This window comes from Bombyx mori, chromosome 12 (genome assembly GCF_030269925.1).
Source record: "Bombyx mori chromosome 12, ASM3026992v2".
Classification (NCBI taxonomy): domain Eukaryota; kingdom Metazoa; phylum Arthropoda; class Insecta; order Lepidoptera; family Bombycidae; genus Bombyx; species Bombyx mori.
The window spans coordinates 260,309-280,253 of record NC_085118.1 but is presented as its reverse complement, the minus strand read 5'-3'; the positions used below and the strand labels follow the sequence as shown (position 1 = coordinate 280,253).

At 41.9% G+C, this 19,945-nt stretch overlaps 1 protein-coding gene and 1 non-coding gene across 3 annotated transcripts; one reads left to right on the top strand and one right to left on the bottom strand.

The window, feature by feature from the left end:
* Nucleotides 1–225: 225 nt before the first annotated feature.
* LOC101738421 (serine protease persephone) lies at nt 226–19,945 on the bottom strand. 2 transcript variants are annotated; one of them, XM_062671323.1, is made up of 11 exons: nt 19,927–19,945; nt 19,327–19,467; nt 18,686–18,783; nt 18,018–18,085; nt 16,555–16,616; nt 3,649–3,815; nt 2,864–2,976; nt 2,624–2,776; nt 2,159–2,297; nt 1,791–1,922; nt 226–1,003 (listed from the first exon to the last, which is right to left on the bottom strand). In XM_062671323.1, the coding sequence occupies exons 2-11, from the start codon at nt 19,397–19,399 to the stop codon at nt 839–841; spliced, it is 1,170 nt and encodes a 389-aa protein (XP_062527307.1). In that variant the 5' UTR covers nt 19,400–19,467; nt 19,927–19,945; the 3' UTR covers nt 226–838. The 2 variants fall into 2 exon arrangements, 1 of the variants encoding a protein (XP_062527307.1); XR_009974421.1 differs by lacking the exons at nt 226–1,003; nt 1,791–1,922; nt 2,159–2,297; ... (5 more) ...; nt 19,327–19,467; nt 19,927–19,945 and adding an exon at nt 5,929–14,659 and having other exon boundaries at nt 3,683–3,815.
* Mir3348 (microRNA mir-3348) lies at nt 12,494–12,563 on the top strand. Its single transcript, NR_107625.1, has one exon. It is a non-coding gene; the product is annotated as a microRNA mir-3348 (primary transcript).

Below are 19,945 nucleotides of genomic sequence, written 5' to 3'. Positions count from 1 at the left end.
ACTTCCAGGAAAACAGTTTGTCGGCAGATGTACCACGAACACAGAAACAACAAAAGGAAACAAAACAAATAAAAACTTTCAGGAAGAGCACTTAGTCGGCAGATGTACCACGAACACAGGCCGCGCGAACAATGGCCGGGCTAACAAAAGCCGGGCGAACAAAGATCGGGCGATCGAGTGGTCGATGAGCACGTCCGCACGTGACGGGTGCCTCTATCGGAATGATTTCCTAGCTAAGCTGATAGCCTTGAAAGGCAATTTCAGCGTAACCCTAACCAGTAGGTGAGCTCACGGGGCTCAAACCTGACGACACTGCTAACACTAACCATAACAAGAGCAGTGCTTCGCAGAATCTACCACCGGATCGGAAACGCGACCCACCGAAAAGATCCGGCGAGAAACTCAGTGGACTTTGTCTGTGGGTTAATTTATTAGCCCTTCGTCGCTAGCGACTGGTTCGACGAGACCGATGACCGATGTTTGGTACCTAAAAGCACCGTTAGGGGATGGAGGATCCGAAATGACGTGAGTTTTATCATCCAACCGGTGATAGTGGGGATGAATCACACGTTGTCTGTGTCGTAGCAATTAGTCAGCGTTGCACGTGCGCTCGGTACTTCACGACGTCCGCCGACATATGTTTATGTGCATATTTAAATGTATGTGTATATAAGTATGTTTCTCAGACTCTGGTACCAATAACACAGGAACCCTAAGTTGGGGCCGGATGTCCGTGCGCGGTTTGATCCCAGATTTTTTGTATTCATTCGAAAAATTTAATATGAACAATGCAAATGTTTTTTTATGATTTATTGTAAACTTAATTAGTCACAGGTGTTCAAGGCCAGACGATGCTCTCGATCCAGGGCTTGTAGTGCTCGACGCGCGTGTAGAGGCCGGCGGTCGCTACATCGCACTCCACGCCCGATGACGTCACGCCGAACACTGCCTTCGCGCAGCCCACCTCATTGTTATGCAGGATCAAGGGACCGCCGCTATCGCCCTGTCACAATATATTATCGTATCGAGGGATGGTAAGTAGGTTGGGTTAGTATAAACTTAAGTTCAAGTTTGTGGCATCGCCATTTGGAAAAATGCTTGAAAAAAAGGTTGAATGCCAAGGATCTGCATAATCGAGAGATATACAACCTTAGGTTTCCTTAAGGTACACGTAAATATTTATTGGGTTGTCGTTACAGTCGATAAGGGACTAACTCTACTACTACTAAAGTTTGCTTTTATGAAACCACGGTAAAAGTGAAACTTTTTTTCACATTATAGACATTTAACTAACAAAATAGCGTGGAGCACTGGCACAAATGAGTAATAGTCTATAGACTACACGGTCAGGTGCTGCGAACTATATGCGCCGCCATATTGACCTTGGCTGCTCTGACGAGCGCCTTTCACTTTATACCTACTCCGCGGCCGACCGTCACGCGACATGCAACACACAGACGAAAAAGTTTGAGACGATGTAATTAAGGTTTAAGGCTGTGGAGAATTTAGTTTACTACAAAACATATCTTTTAATTGTTCTGTAGTGTTGCTAGTTTACGAGACTCAGTGCGAAAACCCTTTGTACCCCTTTTTCCAAGTGGCGGCCGGGGGACAAGGGTGGCGACGTCACAAACTATAACTTAAGCCTATACTAACCCCCACTACACATAAAAAATAAAACTGTGTCCTATAAAGTTGCAAAAATGTTGCTTAAACCAAACAGCCATCTCTTCTCGATATGAGACAACTCAACTCTGACGCATTACGTTGTGGTACAATACGAAGGTAACCTGGCAAGTGTCGCGCGTCTTGTCGCGGTCTCCGTAGCACAGCTGCGTGCTGTTGTCGAACCCGTCGAGCAGGTGGCGGTGCGGAGGGTAGTGCGTCAAGCACTCCTCGGCGGTGAACTCGCTCACTTCAACCTAGTATAGAATTATTCGATTATCATATGGACGTGACAACTCAGGCGCATTGCTTACTCAGAGATGTGATGTGTAAACTATCCTGATAAACATCCTGGAAAACGCGGGTGTTTTCCAAGAACACTGCTTTGGTAGGTATCGGGTAAGAGGTGCCATGAATAGATATGAAGAAATTAAAGGTGATCAATAAATGTAATCATAATAATATTTAACGTGAGGCAGCTCTAATAGCTTACCTTCTGTAAGACATCAGCTAGGCGTGTATTTGGTCCGAGGTAGCCCCAGCCCAGGGCCAGAGCTCGACTTGGATCGATGTTGCGCTTCTTCTCACCAGAATACAAGCACGCGGGCACCACGTTGATGTTGAATTGTATTCTACAAACGAAATAAAATTTCAATCATCATAGGGTTTCTCTTTACTCCGTATACGCACAGAGCGTTCTAAAAATACTTGAATGAACTGTTTGAAAGAGGATATGCGAGAAAACGAGGGTGAGTGCACAGATGACGTAATGATGACCTGTGCAGAGGGGTAAGTTCAGGTAGAGGCTGCTCATGGTAATCTCAGTGTGTGAGAGGTAGACGCGCATATTAAATTGGCTACAGATTGGTGCAAACTAAAAAACTATCTGATCTTAGAAAAGTTCCTTTGTTGATTTCGATAGGTATGCATATTTACTAAGCATCATGATGACACGTACTGTTTCTCGGTCTTGAGGAGCGCGATGTCGTGGTACTTGGAGGGCGAGGCGTAGTCAGGGTGCGGGATGACCTGGGCGAGGGTGTGCCGCTGCCAGATCTCAGGAGGGTCGGAGCGCTTCAGGATGCCGAGAGCTGCGTACTTCAAGGGTCCCCTGCGGACGACAGGGCGTGCTGTTTATTGGCGTCTAGTGTCTGTGTGTGCGTGTGCGTGGTAGCGTGGCGCCGGCGACTGAACTGACAGGCGTGGCTCGGAGATGCAGTGCGCCGCCGTGAGGATGTACCGCGCGGAAAGCACCGACCCGCCGCACAGCCACTGCGCCTCCTCCGCGCTCGCCCCGAACCCCAGCAGCGCCTGCAGCACACGTAAATATGTATATCTTCAGTCACTTCAGATATATGCATTAATTATTTATTCCCTCAAAGCAGACTAGACATGTAGTATAGGAACATGGTAAACAATAAATGTTTTTTAGAGGCTATTCTAGTTTCTCGCGGAAGAGTAAGTGAGCTCACGCGTTCAACCTGACAGAATTTGATAATGCTAGCTAGCAAGCTAGCAAGAGTGATTTGCAGAATCTATTAACGGAACGAAATCGCGACCCACTGAGAAGATCCGGCGAAAAACTCATTGGGATGTGTCTATGGGTTCGTCAAACTCTTTCGATGTTTGATGAGGACGACCGCTGGTGCTTGAGGAGCCTAAAAGCACCGAGAGTGGATCCGGGGGATCCAACAGGACATATTTCGGGCGATGGCGGCTTTGCGTTATTGCGACGCCAATCCATGGATATGAAATTAGTGGCGGCCACGATAAGAGGGTTATCATGTCTCGCCGTTTTGTCAAAGTAGCGTTCTGATGCTACCATAAGATATTTACGTATCGGTTCTAACTTTAGGTTATCATGAAAGTCAATGTTACTCACGATTGGATCACCTGGAGAGAATTTATGTGCACTTGCTTAGGCTTTGAGCACAATTAGCCAGCGCTACGTGCCTGCCAGATATCATAATGTACTATGATTACCATAAAAGGAAACTCCGCTCTTTCGGCAGCTGTACCCCCGGCTGGTGATATCCCATAGGACTGAATAATGTGACATTTTTTTTCTGAGTTCCAGCTTTTTTCGAAGCCGTAAGAAGCTCCGCCTGGACAAAAGTATGATGGTATGTCCAGAATGTTGTCGATGCAAGCTGGAAGAAGAGTTTCGTTGAATGTTGTCACGCTTCTAGCAGGCGTACCTAGTCTACTAGAACTATATAAATATATTTGGTACAAAGGTAAGTCTCTGAATAGATGCTCGTTTAGACCTGAAATTTGAGTGCCAGCGTCGAGGCTTGGTAGCTCTAGATTATTAAGGCTTCCAGGCCTGAAATCTGAACACCAGCGTCGAGGCTTGGTATCTCAAATGACATAAAGGAGTCGAGACCAGGACACTAAAAGTCGAACTCAATAGTAATTTAGTGTAATAGTTAAGTGAGATGATTTATGTGAAGTATATAATTTTGACGCAGGGACGCGTCATGAGCAGGATGGCCGAGTCGGCGCGTGTTTTTATAAACCGTTAGTTCATGACTAATAAAGATAGTCAAGTTGCGGGCCACGCGGAGTACGTTTTAAAAAATAGAAATTATATTTTATGAACGTTTATTCCGTACCAAATCTGACTTAAGACTAACTTATTACTAATCTTAATCTAACGGGAAGGGCATCGGACCACCGGTCCAGCGGATGCCGTCGTCTGCGAATTCCACAATTCAGCAGTTGAGTTCGCCGAAGATTTGCCTTTGCAGACATGCGTCAGCAGAGGTGCCCGACTTAACTCCTCCCTCCTTAAGAACGGAGTTCTCTGTTTCAGGAGAACTACGTACTGAAATCTTACAAAATTTCAGACGGTACTTATATACTAAGGCACATAACATGAAAATTATTAAAATTACATAAATGCAAAGAGTCCAAACGCTAACACTTTTCACATGGATAATTGCCTTTTCACTGTTTTCACAACCACTAACACTTTTCTTCAGGGCGAATGAGAGGATCTTCAAGTCTGTAAGATCGACGTCTTCCAGGTGTACTGGTTCTGCAGTTTTCATTTTACTCGTTGAATTAAGTAGGGGTAAATTGAGCATCGGTGATTTTGTATGTTCTATATTTTCCACATTGGTTTGGCGCATTTTCAGAGTTATATTTCGGATCTTAATTTCACAGGGGTCATCAAGGGTGAGTATATAGGTGCCTTGGATTTTCTGTCGGGATATTTCTTCAGGACAGGTTTTGGTAAGTAATGTCTCATCTCTAGCGTATAAAATCCATTGGTTTTGTTGTAGAATCTCAATTTTGATGTCTTCTATAATTACTGGAATTTGAATGCATGATTTCACGTTTTCTACGTACATCATTAGATCAGTTATGCAGGGGTCTTGTATGAATTGCAGCATCTCATCGTTGATGCAGATGAAGCTGGCCTCGTCGATTTCCTGGCACGGCTGGGCAAGCAGTCTGATCTTCAACCCTTTCGCTAAGAGGTAGGGATATTTTGGAAGGATAATTACTGTAGGATTTTGAGATACGGGCAATGGTTTTAGTTTATAATAGATATAGGTTTCCTTTTCGATCAAAGGTATTTCCAAAACATAGGTAATTTGGCTCTTCTTAAAATAAGCCTTAAGTGTTATCGTTTGCTCTATCTTAACTAAATTTCCTAAACTAGGGGTATAAACTAATTTATCTTTCTTATGAATATTTTCAAGTAAACTTAAAAATTTGTTTGAATCAATAATGGATTGATGTAATATTCCTAATCTACTAAGTGCAAAACTAGTTTCTATTTCACTTAGTTTAGCATGAATCGTCTGCAGGTTATGGTATATTTTATTGTATGCGGATATGATTTGAACTTCAAAGTGTTCAATACATAAATTTTCAGTATAATTTTGCCACAATGTTGTAATTTCCTTATTCAATCGAATGAGGTTTCTATTTAAGGTAATGGTTGAATTAGATAAAATTTGCACCTTTTCAGAGATTAACGTTAATTTTTTATCATTAGCATCTTGATCTGATTTTATCTCACTAATTAATTTATCGTATTTTATGGCATCATCATGATCCAGATTTCCTGTAATGATTTTAATTAATGATCCAATTGGGTTAATCAGTCCGCGTTTGATTTTAAAGGTAAGAGTGATTTGTTCGAATTTGCTTACTGTTAGATTTTGCATATAGTCTACTTGTTCTCTTACATCTATAAAATTATAAGTAAAGTTCTTAATAAACTTAACATTAACTAAACTATTTAGTTACCTGAAACATTGAATGTTAAGATCTAAGTCTTCCCTAATAGGTTTAAAGTCCAATACTCTTGCTATTATCCACTTGTCTTTGCTCAAAACAGCAGTGCCTTCCCTCACGGGTAAAACTCCGGGATTGTTATTTAATACCTGAAGTTGAAGGTCGTGGACTTGCGTCATGATCGTCATCAGGAGGACGCGGAGGTGCCTGTGAAGGGCGTTTAATGTTTTTTAATGGAACTTTTGTACTGCGTTCTTTTATTTGAACGGGAACTGTGTTTCTGACTATGTCATCTGTAACTATAGCTTTTTGGTAGCGCGGCTTATCTTTGCTAATTCTTTTATTTGTGTTTTTGGAAAATATGGTGTCTCCTGATTTAATATTAAATTCTGTTTCTCCTGCTCTTTTATCATTTCGTTTTTCCTTCAGTTTTATTGTTTGTTCCGAAATATGTTTGTATAAAAATTTAGTTCTTTTTGCGTGTTCTTTTATTAATTGTTGTATATATTGTTTTTTTATTAATTGTTTTATTAATTGTTGTTATTAAAGTCGGCATCAAAAGTATTTCTAGAGTCTGTGTGTCCTAGGAATATCTCGAATGGGGTGTAGCCAGTACTGGAGTGAATAGCCTGATTATAGGCCATAATAGCATAGGTCATTATGGATGCTGCATCCGTGTATTTTTGTTCGTATTTAGCCAATCTATATATTTCTAGTATTGTGGAATGGAACCTTTCTATGAGTCCCATGGAGTTCGGGTTGTTAGGTGTACTGATGTGTAAATCTATTTTGTAAAATGCTAAGAGTTCTTTTAGAAGTGCATTATTAAATTTTGTATCAGGGTCCGAGCTGATTTTTTGGGGTATCCCATAAAATGAAAAGTATTTTATTGGGGCTCGTACTACTTCAGGAGTAGATCGGTTTGTAATTTCTAGTGCTTGTCCCAGTTTGCTGAAGTAATAGTAATGTCCTTCGATAGTAAATAAGTCGATAAAAAGTTCTTCTAAAGGTTTAGTCTGTGTCTGTGTTAATTGTAGTGTAGGTCTGAGGGGTTTCCTGTCATATTTCATACGTTTACATACTTCGCAAGAGTTTATGACGCTTGAAACGGTTTGTTCCATTTTATGCCAAAAGTATGTGCGTTTAATGTGTGTAAGTGTTTCTCTTATACCTCGGTGACATGTTTTACCTGTATGATATTTTTCAACGATTTCTTTTGGTCCTAATTCATTTTCAATAAAAACTACTCTTTTAGTACATTCGAAAAATTGTACCATTTCCTTTTTGAATAAAAATATTATTGTTTTTGTAAATTGTCTCTTATGTTGGTCATCTTCGAAATAAATTAAGTATTTAGTATTGTTCTTTATATATTCCTTAAGAAACTGTTTAACGAGGTCAGGTCGATTAACTGGTAAGTGGACTTCTAAAATTCTTTGTTTTTCTCTAGACAAATTTTTAACTGAGAGTTTGTCGATAAGCCATGTATAGACTAAAATTTGATTTGATTTTGTATCTATGGCTTCTTGTAAGATAGGAATACCTTTCGATTCTGTATCTTGTGCGGAATGAGCAGTTTCTGTGTTACTAGGTGAACCTTCGGATGCGGTCAGGGTGGAACTACAGTATGGTATTGAGTAAGGTGAGCGACAATGGGCTGTTAAAGTTCTCTCAGAGTCTGTGTCGGAAATAGACATAGTTTCTAAATTTTCCTCGGGTTCTCTACGCAAATTTTCTATTTCTTTAATAATTTCTTTTACCTGTTTATTTCTATTTCTATCTTTGTCAACGTTTACTTTCAATGAGCTATTATCTTTGTCTAAGGCATTTAATTTAATACGCGATAAGGCGTCTGCGTTATTATTCAGTTTTCCACTTTTTTTTGGTACTAGGTGCACGGGTGCACTCCAGGGTGAGTGAGAATGAGTTACTATATTATTTTCTAACATTTTCTCAACTTGTCTACATATTTCGTCGTTAATCACTTGGGGCTGTCTATATGGTCGTTTAAAAACAGGATCTTCGTTACGAGTGCGAATGTGGTGTTTAACATCGTTGGTAAAAGTCAAGGGTGGTTTTTCAGAATAAAATATATTTTTATATTCGGAGCAGAGTTTACGAATGTATGTTTTCTCCTCTTCATTCATGTGATCTAATCGTAATTTATTATTTAAATTTTCGGTTAATATACTATCGACGTCTATGTTTGTCATGTCAATGTCAGTTATATTGTTAATTTCACATGTGTCACTATTGTATTCAGTTACGGTTACTGGTGTAAGGAAATTTAAAGTTACTTCGCGGTCTTTAATGTTTTGTATGACCGTCGTCGCGAAACCGTTTTCGCATCTTACTATTGCACTAGGCATTCCAACTCCGTCACAAAAGATTTTATAATTCATTATTGCTTGTCCGTTCCGTAGGTTTGTAGGTAACCTAACTCTTTGTTCACAACGTGGGGCTATTTTAATTGAACAACCGGGATTATATATTATAGGTATTTTAGTGGTATTTGTATGTAGTAGTAAGTTTTTCATATCAATTTTTGTATCTAGCTGTTTTAGTAGATCACTTCCTATTAGTCCGTAGTAACGTCCGTCTACGTCATATACAATTTAAGTTTATTATCGCGGGGGTTGGTTGTTGGTAATTATGTGAAAATTTTCTACTACGGGGTCGTATTCTTTGGTTTGATCAGTTTCTAATGTTTCAAACTCTTCCATTACTTCTGTATTACTATAATCATCGTATGAAGGGTTCTGAATTTCAGAATTGTTATAATTATTATCGTCATCGTTTAAGTTGTATAATTCGTTCATGCGTATTCCTAGTGGCTTAGCGGTACGCATACTAACATCAGTCGGTTCGTTCCTAGGTTGTAACACCTGTGGGGGATGATATCCAAATTGTTGGGGCTTATAACCGAATTGGGGGTTATTTTGATTTAACTGGGGTCGGTAACCGAATTGAGGTTGATTTAAGTTTGGCTTGTAACCAAATTGATTTTGGTTCAAAGGTGGTCGATATCCAAAATGAGTTTGATTTTGAGGTCGATATCCGAATTGTTGCGTTTGTGGTAATTTTATTTGTTTGCTAGCGGGAATTCCAAATTTAAATTTATTTTGCTGTTGAAGTTGATTTGACATGGTTGCGACATTTTGTGGAATACCGAATTTATACTGAGGCTGTGTGTTACTAATGAAATGAGGTTTTATTACATTTTTATCTGCAAACTGAAAATTGTTGAACGGTTGAGGTCTAGGAGCCGTACACTGGGTATTTTGTTGTTTTAACATTTTATTGCGTGAACTATATTGGAACATAAAATTAACTTCTTCTAATACTATACTTAGTGCTTTTTCTAACGAATCACATCCTTTTAATCTAACTATACGAAGAAGGTCCTCCGGTAGATTATATAAGAACAAATTCATAGACATGTTGTCATATATTATAATTTTACTTTTACGAAGGTTATCATCCTGTATTAAATTTACTTTTGCAATCAAAGTACTTTTAATATGCTGTATTCTATTACAGAAATCTAGATACGATTCTCCGTTATTAATTTTTTAAGTTTCTAATTCTATTGCAATACATTCTTCCGAACGTGGATCTCCGAAATGTTGTTCTAGGGCTGTTTTTAATGAGTCCCATGTATCTAAATCTTGTCTTTCGCTAATAAGAGCTGCGGCTTTCCCACACAATCGGGATGTCACAACATGAAATATATATAAGTCCTGTTCTCTACTATCATCTACACGACACAATCGAATTACATATTCGCATTTTCTAATAAATAAATTTAATAACTTTTCGTCACCGAATTTGGGGATGACGTCGAATTTGGGGATGACGTTAGCAATTTCACGTGGTATCTGAGATATGTTGAACATGTTAATTTATTTTATTAATTACTTTGTTTAAATAAAATTGAAATGATTTTAATAAGTATGTCGTATAAAATTTTGTAATTCTTATAACTAAAAGTAAATTTCAATATTCTTTAATTTTATGTATTATATGTAATTTTATTAATTTTACACTTAATTCCTAGCTAAAAGAAAACTGAAAACACTTTTCGAATTTTGGAAATAGCGCTCTGTCTTCTAGAAAAACGTATAACTATTATACTAAGGAATGGAATGGAATGAAAATAGCGATTAGGGTCTACTCACAGACTGTCCATATCCTCGGGGTGAATCTCAAGCAGATGGTGGTGACTTCCGGAGCTGTTGTGGTCGTGATGTCTTGACGAATTTATTTTGTTCGAATTTCCGTTAAACGCGTAAAAACGTACGTCGCGATTACTTCCAGATTGAGTTCGCGATCGCGGAAATCCTACCGGCTGCGCCAGTCAAGTTGCAGGCCACGCGGAGTACGTTTTAAAAAATAGAAATTATATTTTATGAACGTTTATTCCGTACCAAATCTGACTTAAGACTAACTTATTACTAATCTTAATCTAACGGGAAGGGCATCGGACCACCGGTCCAGCGGATACCGTCGTCTGCGAATTCCACAATTCAGCAGTTGAGTTCGTCGAAGATCTGCCTTTGCAGACATGCGTCAGCAGAGGTGCCCGACTTAACTAGATGGGACGACAAACAACACGTGCAAGATAAGAATCGTAAACAACATCGTCCCACCACGATACCTTGTTATAAAAACGCTCCGTTGTTGTCGCTCGAGCTCAGAAGCGAGCGAGTCGCCGTATCAGACGGAACGCTCCTGCGTAATATACGTTCTGAGTTAACATTTCTGGTTTTATTGCCTTACGAAGACCGCCCGCTTACCATGTCGCTACCCGAAAGTGGAAATACTCAACATATATTATGCATATATAGGATACACAGGCAGAAAATCCCAACTAACTTTTTCTGTTATACATGGTCCTGCTTGATTTTTAAAACCGAAGTGAAACCAAATGCCTGGCCTCATGATACTACGGGCTCTCTCTGTGTACGAGTATATAAAGAAACTTGATAATGAAATTGTTTTTGTAAATGATTAGTTGCTACATACTCGTAATTAGTGCAATATTCAAATAGTGGCGAACTGCACCTCGGTCGGTGGTCAGGAAAACTCTGAAGCTGAATATAAAACGCAAAGTTGGAAATTGTAAAATAAGTACAACTAATTAGAATAGTAGAATTAAGTATAACTAAGTTCAACTAACCATAAAGTTTATTATTCTATTACGTCGACGACTTCACAAAATATGTCGCCGGTGGTCAGATCCCGCGGACGTATGCTAATTGTCTAGTGAACTACGCACGATGAAGGAATATCACCGCGTATTAAAATATAACTTGCAATAGCATCTTGTGAGGCAGAGCAGGTAGATCGGTAGGCTATCCCGACCTTCTCTGCCGCGAAGACTGAGATGGAAGAGGCGCTATACTATTATTATTTTTGTTGAGACTTAGACCTCATGTCTCAAGGTAAGTGGAAGCATACAAATACGTTTAAAAACAGATGAGCCAGATGGTCAACCGCATTTCTGTTACGTAATTTATTGTATTGATTTGTGTGAGGAGGACACGGCGCTATCCCTCACGTCGCCTTCAACTTTCAACGATTCTGACCGTCGTGCCAGGCCGCGAGTGTTGAAACACTTTCACCACTATACAGGTAGCGGCGCATGGAGCCATGGGCTGTAACAAGCCCATGAAGCGTAGAGCGCCCCGCGTTGTTTGGTCAGGCCCCTCAGTATTCCGCTGAGAAGGAACCGATAATGGAGTGCCACCGCTATAGCTGCGACGAGAAGATGGCCGAGCACACACTCATGCATTGCCCTGCGTGGCTGGGGCAGCACCATGCCCTTATGGGATCAAACTTGTCGTTGCCGACCGTCTTGATTACGCTGTTGAGTAGCAAATAACCCCAATAAGGGATGTTAAATTTTTGCAAGTTCACAATCTCGCAGAATTCTATGGAACGAGAGATGAAAAGCTTTTCCTCTCCGCACTGATATGTCGCCTTAAGCCGGCGGCAAGAGAAGGGCATTCGTGCTGCTCTGGTCTCTGTCATCCCAGGCGGAGCCGTTGGTGTTGCAGAATACCTCGGAAATGGAATCGCGATACACCGTCAGTCGGTCACTATTCAACAATTATATGTCCTGCTGTTGCGACGCGCTATTGTGACGTGACCGCGCCGTGCGGCCTAGATCTGCCCTCAGGTCACCCTGCGAACTCCACCGAGGGAGACATCGCCGCCTGCAGAGCCCGGGACGTGCGTTCGTACGTTCTCATTCGGCCTCTTGGCTCGACGGCGACGGATCAGTGCGGAGAGGGAAGAGTTCTTTTTCTCTCAAGGAAACGCCGTGACCTCGTTCTGCGAGATGGTGGATTTATATAAGTTGAGCATCGCCTTTCAGGACGTGTCACTGCCAAGCATCTGCATCAGTAGGAAGGTGAAGTGTCCTGGGTTGAAACTCATCCAATCCGCGAGGACCGAGCAAACCACCTAGACGGTGAGACCACGCCTCCAGCACGGACTGCCGAGATTGGAATCTCCGCACTCGAAACACTCCGTCGTCGGGGCACCGTTCCCCCTGGAGCAGAGTTCGTTATTCCACGCGTAATCCCCGGCGAGCACCTCCGCCCCCGGGTCTCAGGCCCAGCGAGCCTCCCGGCGAGCATGCATGCTGCCTCGAAGGAGACGGTGCGGCATCCACAGATCGCTCCAACTACCAGAATCGTGCGCTGCGGACGTTACAGCATGGCCTTTACGCGCGTCATGGCGCGGCACCAGACCGCTGTACCATATAGTGCGATGGACCGCACTGCCCCCATGTAAAGGCAGCACACCACTTTTTCGGGACCCCCGACGTTTGGAAGAAGCCAGCTCAACGAGCCAGCCGTCGCCATCAGCCGGCCGAACTTTTTGTAATGAAAGCCTTCAATTGATCGCTCATTGCTGAGCATCGTAATGCGCCCGTCTGAGATCTTTTCTTGTGACTTGTAGCTGTCGATCAGTGGCAAAGTGAATTGCGTCGCTCAGTCTCGTGCCCAGGTAGGTCCTCGGAATCTGGACCACTCCATCTTTTTTGGCTCTAGCCTCTGGATTATCTTCCGTCCACTCCACCCGTCACTATGAGTTTTTCGTCAGAGAGTTTTCTTGATACATAACCAAAATACTGGACCACTCTATATAGGCATATGGTGGATAGCCTCTGGTCAACTTTTAGCTCGTTGAAGATGGAAGCGTCCGTACGGAAAGTCGTCTAAAGAATGCGCAACATGCACCGCCGGAACCACCTTTCAAACGCGTCTATGCGTCGTCTGTAGACTCTTTTAAGGTCCAGGTCTCAGCACCATACAAAAAGATTAGGAAAACAAGTGTCTCAACTATTTGCAGTTTCGTCTTCTTGCTCACAGCGGATTTGACCATTCCGTCGCGTCCCCTTATTTCGGTTTCCAATCCACCCCCATTCAAAATAATCGAGCTAAGGTAGACGATAGTCTTGACAAAGTCGTATAGGCTAAGAAAATTATTCTTGTTGATGGTTCCAGCTTTATTCACGATCATGATCTTTGTTTTGAGCTGGTTGATTTTTAGCCCTGTTTCTTCGATAACTATGACCAGACGTCGCAGCAGCTCTTCCGTTTCCTCTTTTAATGACATAACTAACGCGGTATCATCAGCGTGTCGCGAGTTCGAAATCTTTACGCCCCCAACTGTGACGCTATCACCCCACTCTTCTAGCATTTTGCGCATTATGTGTTCGACGATGTTTGATGACTTCCAGCCACCCGAACAAGCCGGTTTCCGAAAAGGCTATAGTACCGTAGACCACATTCATACGTTGCGGTAGATTGTACAAAAGACCGAGGAATATAACCTGCCGCTTTGCTTAGCATTTGTGGACTACGAGAAAGCCTTTGATTCGATTGAAACCTGGGCCGTATTACAGTCTCTCCAACGGTGCCAAATTGATTATCGGTATATCGAAGTGTTGAGGTGTTTGTATGAAAACGCTACTATGTCAGTCCGAGTACAGGACCGGGCTTCGGAACCTATCCTTCTGCAGCGGGGCGTGAGGCAAGGAGATGTTATTTCTCCGAAACTATTTACCGCTGCGCTGGAAGATCTTTTCAAAGTACTTGATTGGAAAGGACTAGGCATCAACATAAACGGCGAGTACATAACTCACTTTCGGTTCGCCGATGATATTGTGATTATGGCCGAGACCATGGAGGACCTCAGTACAATGCTCAAAGACCTCAGTAGGGCTTCTATCCGAGTGGGTCTAAATATGAACAAGGAAAAAACATAAATTATGTTGAATGCTCATGTAGCGCCCACTCCAGTAAAGATCGGAGGCTCTACGCTCGAAGTTGTTGACGAGTATATTTACCTGGGACACACTGTCCAGCTAGGTAAGTTCAACTTCGAAAAAGAGGTCAACCGTCGAATCCAGCTCGGATGGGCAGCGTTCGGAAAGCTACGTAAAATATTCTCATCACAAATACCACAGTGTCTCAAGACGAAAGTCTTTGACCAGTGTGTGTTGCCAGTGATGACATATGGCACTGAGACGTGGTCGCTCACAATGGGCCTTATGAGAAGGCTCAAGGTCACCCAAAGAGCAATGGAGAGGGCTATGCTCGGAGTTTCCCTGCGAGACCAAATCAGAAATGAGGAGATTCGCAGGAAAACCATGGTAACCGACATAGCCCAAAGGATTGCGACACTGAAGTGGCAGTGGGCAGGACACATTGCTCGCGGAACAGATGGCCGTTGGGGCTAGAAGGTTCTTGAGTGGCGACCGCGTACTGGGAGACGTAGCGTGGGTAGGCCTCCCACAAGGTGGGCCAACGACCTATTGAGGTTCGCGGGGATCCGCTGGATGCAGGCAGCGCAGGACCGGTCTTTGTGGCGAGGCTTGGGGGAGGCCTATGTCCAGCAGTGGACGTCCATGGGCTGATAGATAGATAGATAGATAGATAGTGTTCGACGTAGAAATTAAAAAGTATGGGCGAGACGATGCATCCTTGGCGTACTCCTTTCTCAAATCGGAACTGTGTTGATTGTGCTGGGACAATCCGTATCGATCCCTGTCCCGATAGGTACAGGGTTATCATTAGCTGAAGCAGATGTTGGGAATGACCAAGTCCGCCGCACATATCATAATCTACACTGCTGGTCGGACCTCTTGGCAGTCCGCATGGGTAGGTACCACCACCCCGCCTATTTCCGCCGTGAAGCAGTAATGCGTTTCGGTTCGAAGGGTGGGGTAGCCGTTGTAACTATACTGAGATCTTAGAACTTATATCTCGAGGTGGGTGGCGCATATACGTTGTAGATGTCTATGGGCTCCAGTAACCACTTAACACCAGGTGGGCTGTGAGCTCGTCTATACATCTGAGCAATAAAAAAAAAATTGTTTCCAACCAACGCAGTCAAAGGCTTTTTGCTAGTGAACGAAACAAGACGGCTAGGATGTTAAACTCATAGTGCCTTTTATGATAAGCCTTACGTTGTAACTGCTTGCGAATACCCTTTTCCTTAACAATTTTGCTTGTTTTTGTGGAATTTTCCAGTCTAGGAAATGTCGTAGCCTTGAGGTAATGACATGCGGCAGTACTTTGCTAGTGTGTCAGACCAGGGCAATAGTTCTGTAATTGTCACATCTTCTGGTAGTGTATTTTTTATGTAAGGGCAGTATCGCAGAGTGAGTCTAATCCTCTGGCCAGTGCCAGCTTCGCTATATTGAGTTGTATAAGTCTAAAAGTTTTGCAACTCCATTCACTCCGAAGGCCTTCTAAACTTCGGCGGTAATATTGTCTATGCCGACTGCCTTTTTTGGTTTCAATTTCCCAATAGCTGCAGTTATTGCTGTATATAAAATATCCGGCTTTAGCTCCATGTTGTGGATATTGCATCCTTCCAGAGGATCAGAACCATCCATGGCGAGGTCAGATGATACAAATCAGCGCAACACTCGCTCCATTTTTCTGCAACTGTATCGATCTCAGTGATGATTTTCCCATCGCTGTCCTCAATCGACCACGATGAGCGTTAATCTGTCGTGCTAGCAGCCTTACTTTTGTAAAAAGGTCCGCTGTTTGGTATTTTTCGGCGAGTTGTTGTACTTCTACACAAATACTCGTGAAGAAGCATTTTTTGTCCTTTTTACAGAGTCTTTGGATGTCTTTGCAAAGACAAAGAGTTTTGTAAGACTATTTGCTTTGCTTTAATATGCAAAGAGATAGGATATTATATGTCTGATCGCTAAGTTTCGTAACATTGAGATCTTCATGTTCATGTCTCTTAAGGTTGAGGCGACGTTCGTGATGCACTTGTGATGTCTATAGGCACTGGTATTCATTGGACACTAGGTTGGCCGTAAGGTCGTCCACTCGCCCAGTGCACCCAGGATGACGCCGAGGAGGTCAGGTCTCGCACTCTGTAGCGGTAGTTGTTTTGGAGTTTGGGTCTAGTGAATTGTATAACAAACAAAGATTTTATTTCATCACTTTTGTTGAGCAGTTAGAATTTGTATCTTGCGGTTTACGCCTTTCGTTTTAGAACAAATAGATTTAGATACACCGGGATACGGGACCGTCATATTTGAGAACTTATTTAGTAAAAAAATGAACTGTAGTTAAATAAAAAAGTAGGTCTACGTACCGTCCCAAGATTTTTTATTTTTCTTTTCGAGTCGGTCGAATTTTCTCGACAGGTATATTTTACTAAAAGAAAACAATGCTGAGATGAAACAAAACCTAAATCTATGTAATATTTTATTCGGGTCTGTGTGGTTGATTTGATCTACTGAAAGCAGCTTAAAGCGAATTTAACGTGACTCGAACGTTACGTGTGCAAATAGGATGTTTGAAAAGTTCAAAAACGTGAAAAATAGAGATAAAGGTCCTAAAAATATGATTAGATTCGGAATCACCTCTCGAAAAATGTTTTTGAAGGATTTTGGTGCAGGTCAAAAATTGCAATTGTAATTAATAAGATGAAAAAGAATGTTATTTAGCTTTTCGTTAATAAATAACAAAAGCAATATTGAAAAAAGGTTGTTAAAAAGGAAGAAATTTCCCATAAAATAGTGCCAATTCCCGGAACTCTATTTATAATTTTAATTTGACGTTGAAAAGAAAGCTCCGCGCGACTACGGCATAAGCGCGTCGCGCTAAAGAAAGTTTATCAGATTACATCTTTTTTTAGCCTAAAATGTCATTTTAAACATTAAAAAACATCTATTATAGTATGGAAGAAGGTCTAAAGGATAAAACGCGTACTAACTTATTTCTTTTTCTAGCCAAAACAGGTGTTCCTACTTGCTGCTGTCTATACCAAAATGTAAGTTGCTTATAATTTGTATCCATTTTTACGTTTTAAAATGTATGTAAAAATTTGTTTGTAACAAAAGCAATTTTGAAAAAAGGTTGTTAAAAAGGAAGAAATTTCCCATAAAATAGTGCCAATTCCCGGAACTCTATTTATAATTTTAATTTGACGTTGAAAATAGAGCTCCGCGCGACTACGTAATAATTGTACTATGTATGTATTGGACTATGTAATAATTGGTTTGTACTGTTGGGCTGTTGTTAGTTATTAGAATATTACAACTTTAATTTAGACAGCACCGTTGAAATCGTCGTGGCCTAAAGGATAAGACGTCCGGTGCATTCGTGTGTAGCGATGCACCGGTGTTCGAATCCCAGGCGGGTACCAATTTTTCTAATGAAGTACGTACTCAACAAATGTTCACGATTGACTTCCACGATGAAGGAATAACATCGTGTAATAAAAATGAAACCCGCAAAATTATAATTTGCGTAATTACTGGTGGAAGGACCTCTTGCGAGTCCGCGCGGGTGGGCACCACCAACCCGCCTATTTCTGCCGTGAAGCAGTAATGCGTTTTGGTTTAAAGGGTGGGGTAGCCGTAGTAACTATAGTGAGACCTTAGAACTTATATCTCATGGTGGGTGGCGCATCCATCTAAGCAATAAATAAAAAAACGAGAATCGGCTGTTGCTGTAGCAGTACCAAACAAGAAATGTAATTAATGAAGTATGTTGTCAAAGGCAAGTACTAAATAGGTAGGGAAGCACTGCACGAACTCGAGGAGCACTCACTCGATGTTGTCCACGAGCTCACAGTCGGTGCAGCACACGATGGGCTCCTTGCCGCGCAGCCCGCACACCTGACGACACAAATAGACACGTTCATGAGGCTGTTCTGTACCTCTCATCAGAACCACCAACAATCCACTCTGCTTTAAGGCATTGAAACCGCGGCGGTTGCTAATTAAATAACAATAGCGTTGTGGTATGCCACGGGCAATCTACAATGTGTAATTTTATTATCAATTATAATATGTATATTTATATATTCCTATACGTTACGTTATTATTCGTTAGTAAATCCTACCAATTATCCCTTACACCCTGTCGTTGTAGTTCAGACTAAGGTTCGAAATGTACGATCCGGAGGTAGAGCACATTTAACTGTTTTCCCACTTACTTATGTATGTTTGCCGCTGAAAAGTGCATAACTACGGGAAATTAAACGGTAAGCCTCGAAGGAGAACTCTAGACATTGGTCAGTTAGGCCAAAGATCGTAGCAGCCTTAGATGCTTGCAGCAGCGTGTCCACCAAAGTTACTCTACTCATCAGTGAGGGAGCAACTTGAGTAAGATTAAGAACATATAAAAGTATGAAACACAGCTATCCGCTGTGAGCACACAGCTGCGAGCACTATCGCAGGTATGTAATTGGTCGATCGGCACGTAGTGATACTGACCGGTGGGAATTTTTTTTGCTTGTAGTCCAGGATGAGCGTCTCGCAGCGCTTGCTAAGTACGCACGTGCCGTTGTAGCCGTCGCGGACACACGGGGCCCCTGCAACAGAGTTGGGAAATTTGTACAAATAATTACATTACTTAATGGGCGAGCATCACAGTCGTCATCGACGGCTGCTGCTTCGATACCATGACCCTTAGCGTGCGCGATCCACGAGGCTCGGTGCTCTCCCCTACGCTTTTCATCCTGTATATCAATGAAACCACGCTTAATTAAGTCGTCGCGTATGGAATTTCGTGTACTGCAAAATTGAAAACATATAAATAAGAATGATATCTTGTAAAATACGTTGTTACGAACATTGTGAACTGGCAGCGAGTTTGTATGAGGAAAACCTCAATACTACTATTATAGATGCCGATTAAAATTTGGTCAAGAGTAAAATCAAGTGGCAAATTTGGTTTTAGGCTGAGGGGGGGGGGGATCTTTTACATCATCGCGCGCGCTGAGGACACAACTGATTGCGGTCATTTATACCACAAAGCTGCATTAAGCATATATAGACAACTGCAGTCCATTTATTTTATCAACTCGAGCCTCGATAGGCAGGCCCTAAGCAATAGTGCTCGAAGTATTTATTACCTTCAATATCAGCCGTAGTAATCTTGAGACAACAGAGGAGCACCGGCCCCAACGCGAGCGCTGCACGAAGCATCTTGTGTGCGCTCCGATCGACACCGCGACTGTGCCGCGACTGTGCCGGCGTCGCTTGCTGTGTCACATCTGTGCGAGTGACGCCTTGATCATGACTTGAGGCCTGTTGAGACGTCACACGCACAGCGCACGACGCACGGACAACAAGCCCCACCGAACTTCACCGAACAATAACGCAGCCCGTCTAAACTATTTTTTAGTACTCGTGTTATGTAATGGCCCTCCTAAAGCTTAACTCTAACTCTTAGTTTACTACGCTGCCTTTTGTAGTTCTTCAAGAATGTTTACCTATTTATTTCTTAATGTCTTATCTAAATTTCCAAAATAAATCCAAACAGTACAAAATTACTTTCTAAGATTATATCTAAAAGTTCTTACAAGTTTTGCCGGTCAAGGTCTTCACATGTTGTGTAGGAAATTTGTGCACAATAAGATGAAGTTTTCGTTTATAATTAATGTATATACCAGCCAGCATGCTCCTTTGTTTGAGACTCACTGATAATCATTAAGAAACAGAGCAGGACGTACCATTTCAAACTCAAACGGG

Excerpts from the sequence above, each read along its gene's own strand:
- LOC101738421 (XM_062671323.1), bottom strand. The coding sequence starts at position 19,399 with ATGCTTCGTGCAGCGCTCGCGTTGGGGCCGGTGCTCCTCTGTTGTCTC. Across the intron at positions 18,784-19,326 it reads TACTACGGCTGATATTGAAG|GGGCCCCGTGTGTCCGCGAC; the intron begins GTAATAAATACT and ends ACTCTGTTGCAG. Across the intron at positions 2,977-3,648 it reads GAGCGGAGTTTCCTTTTATG|GCGCTGCTGGGGTTCGGGGC; the intron begins GTAATCATAGTA and ends CGTGTGCTGCAG.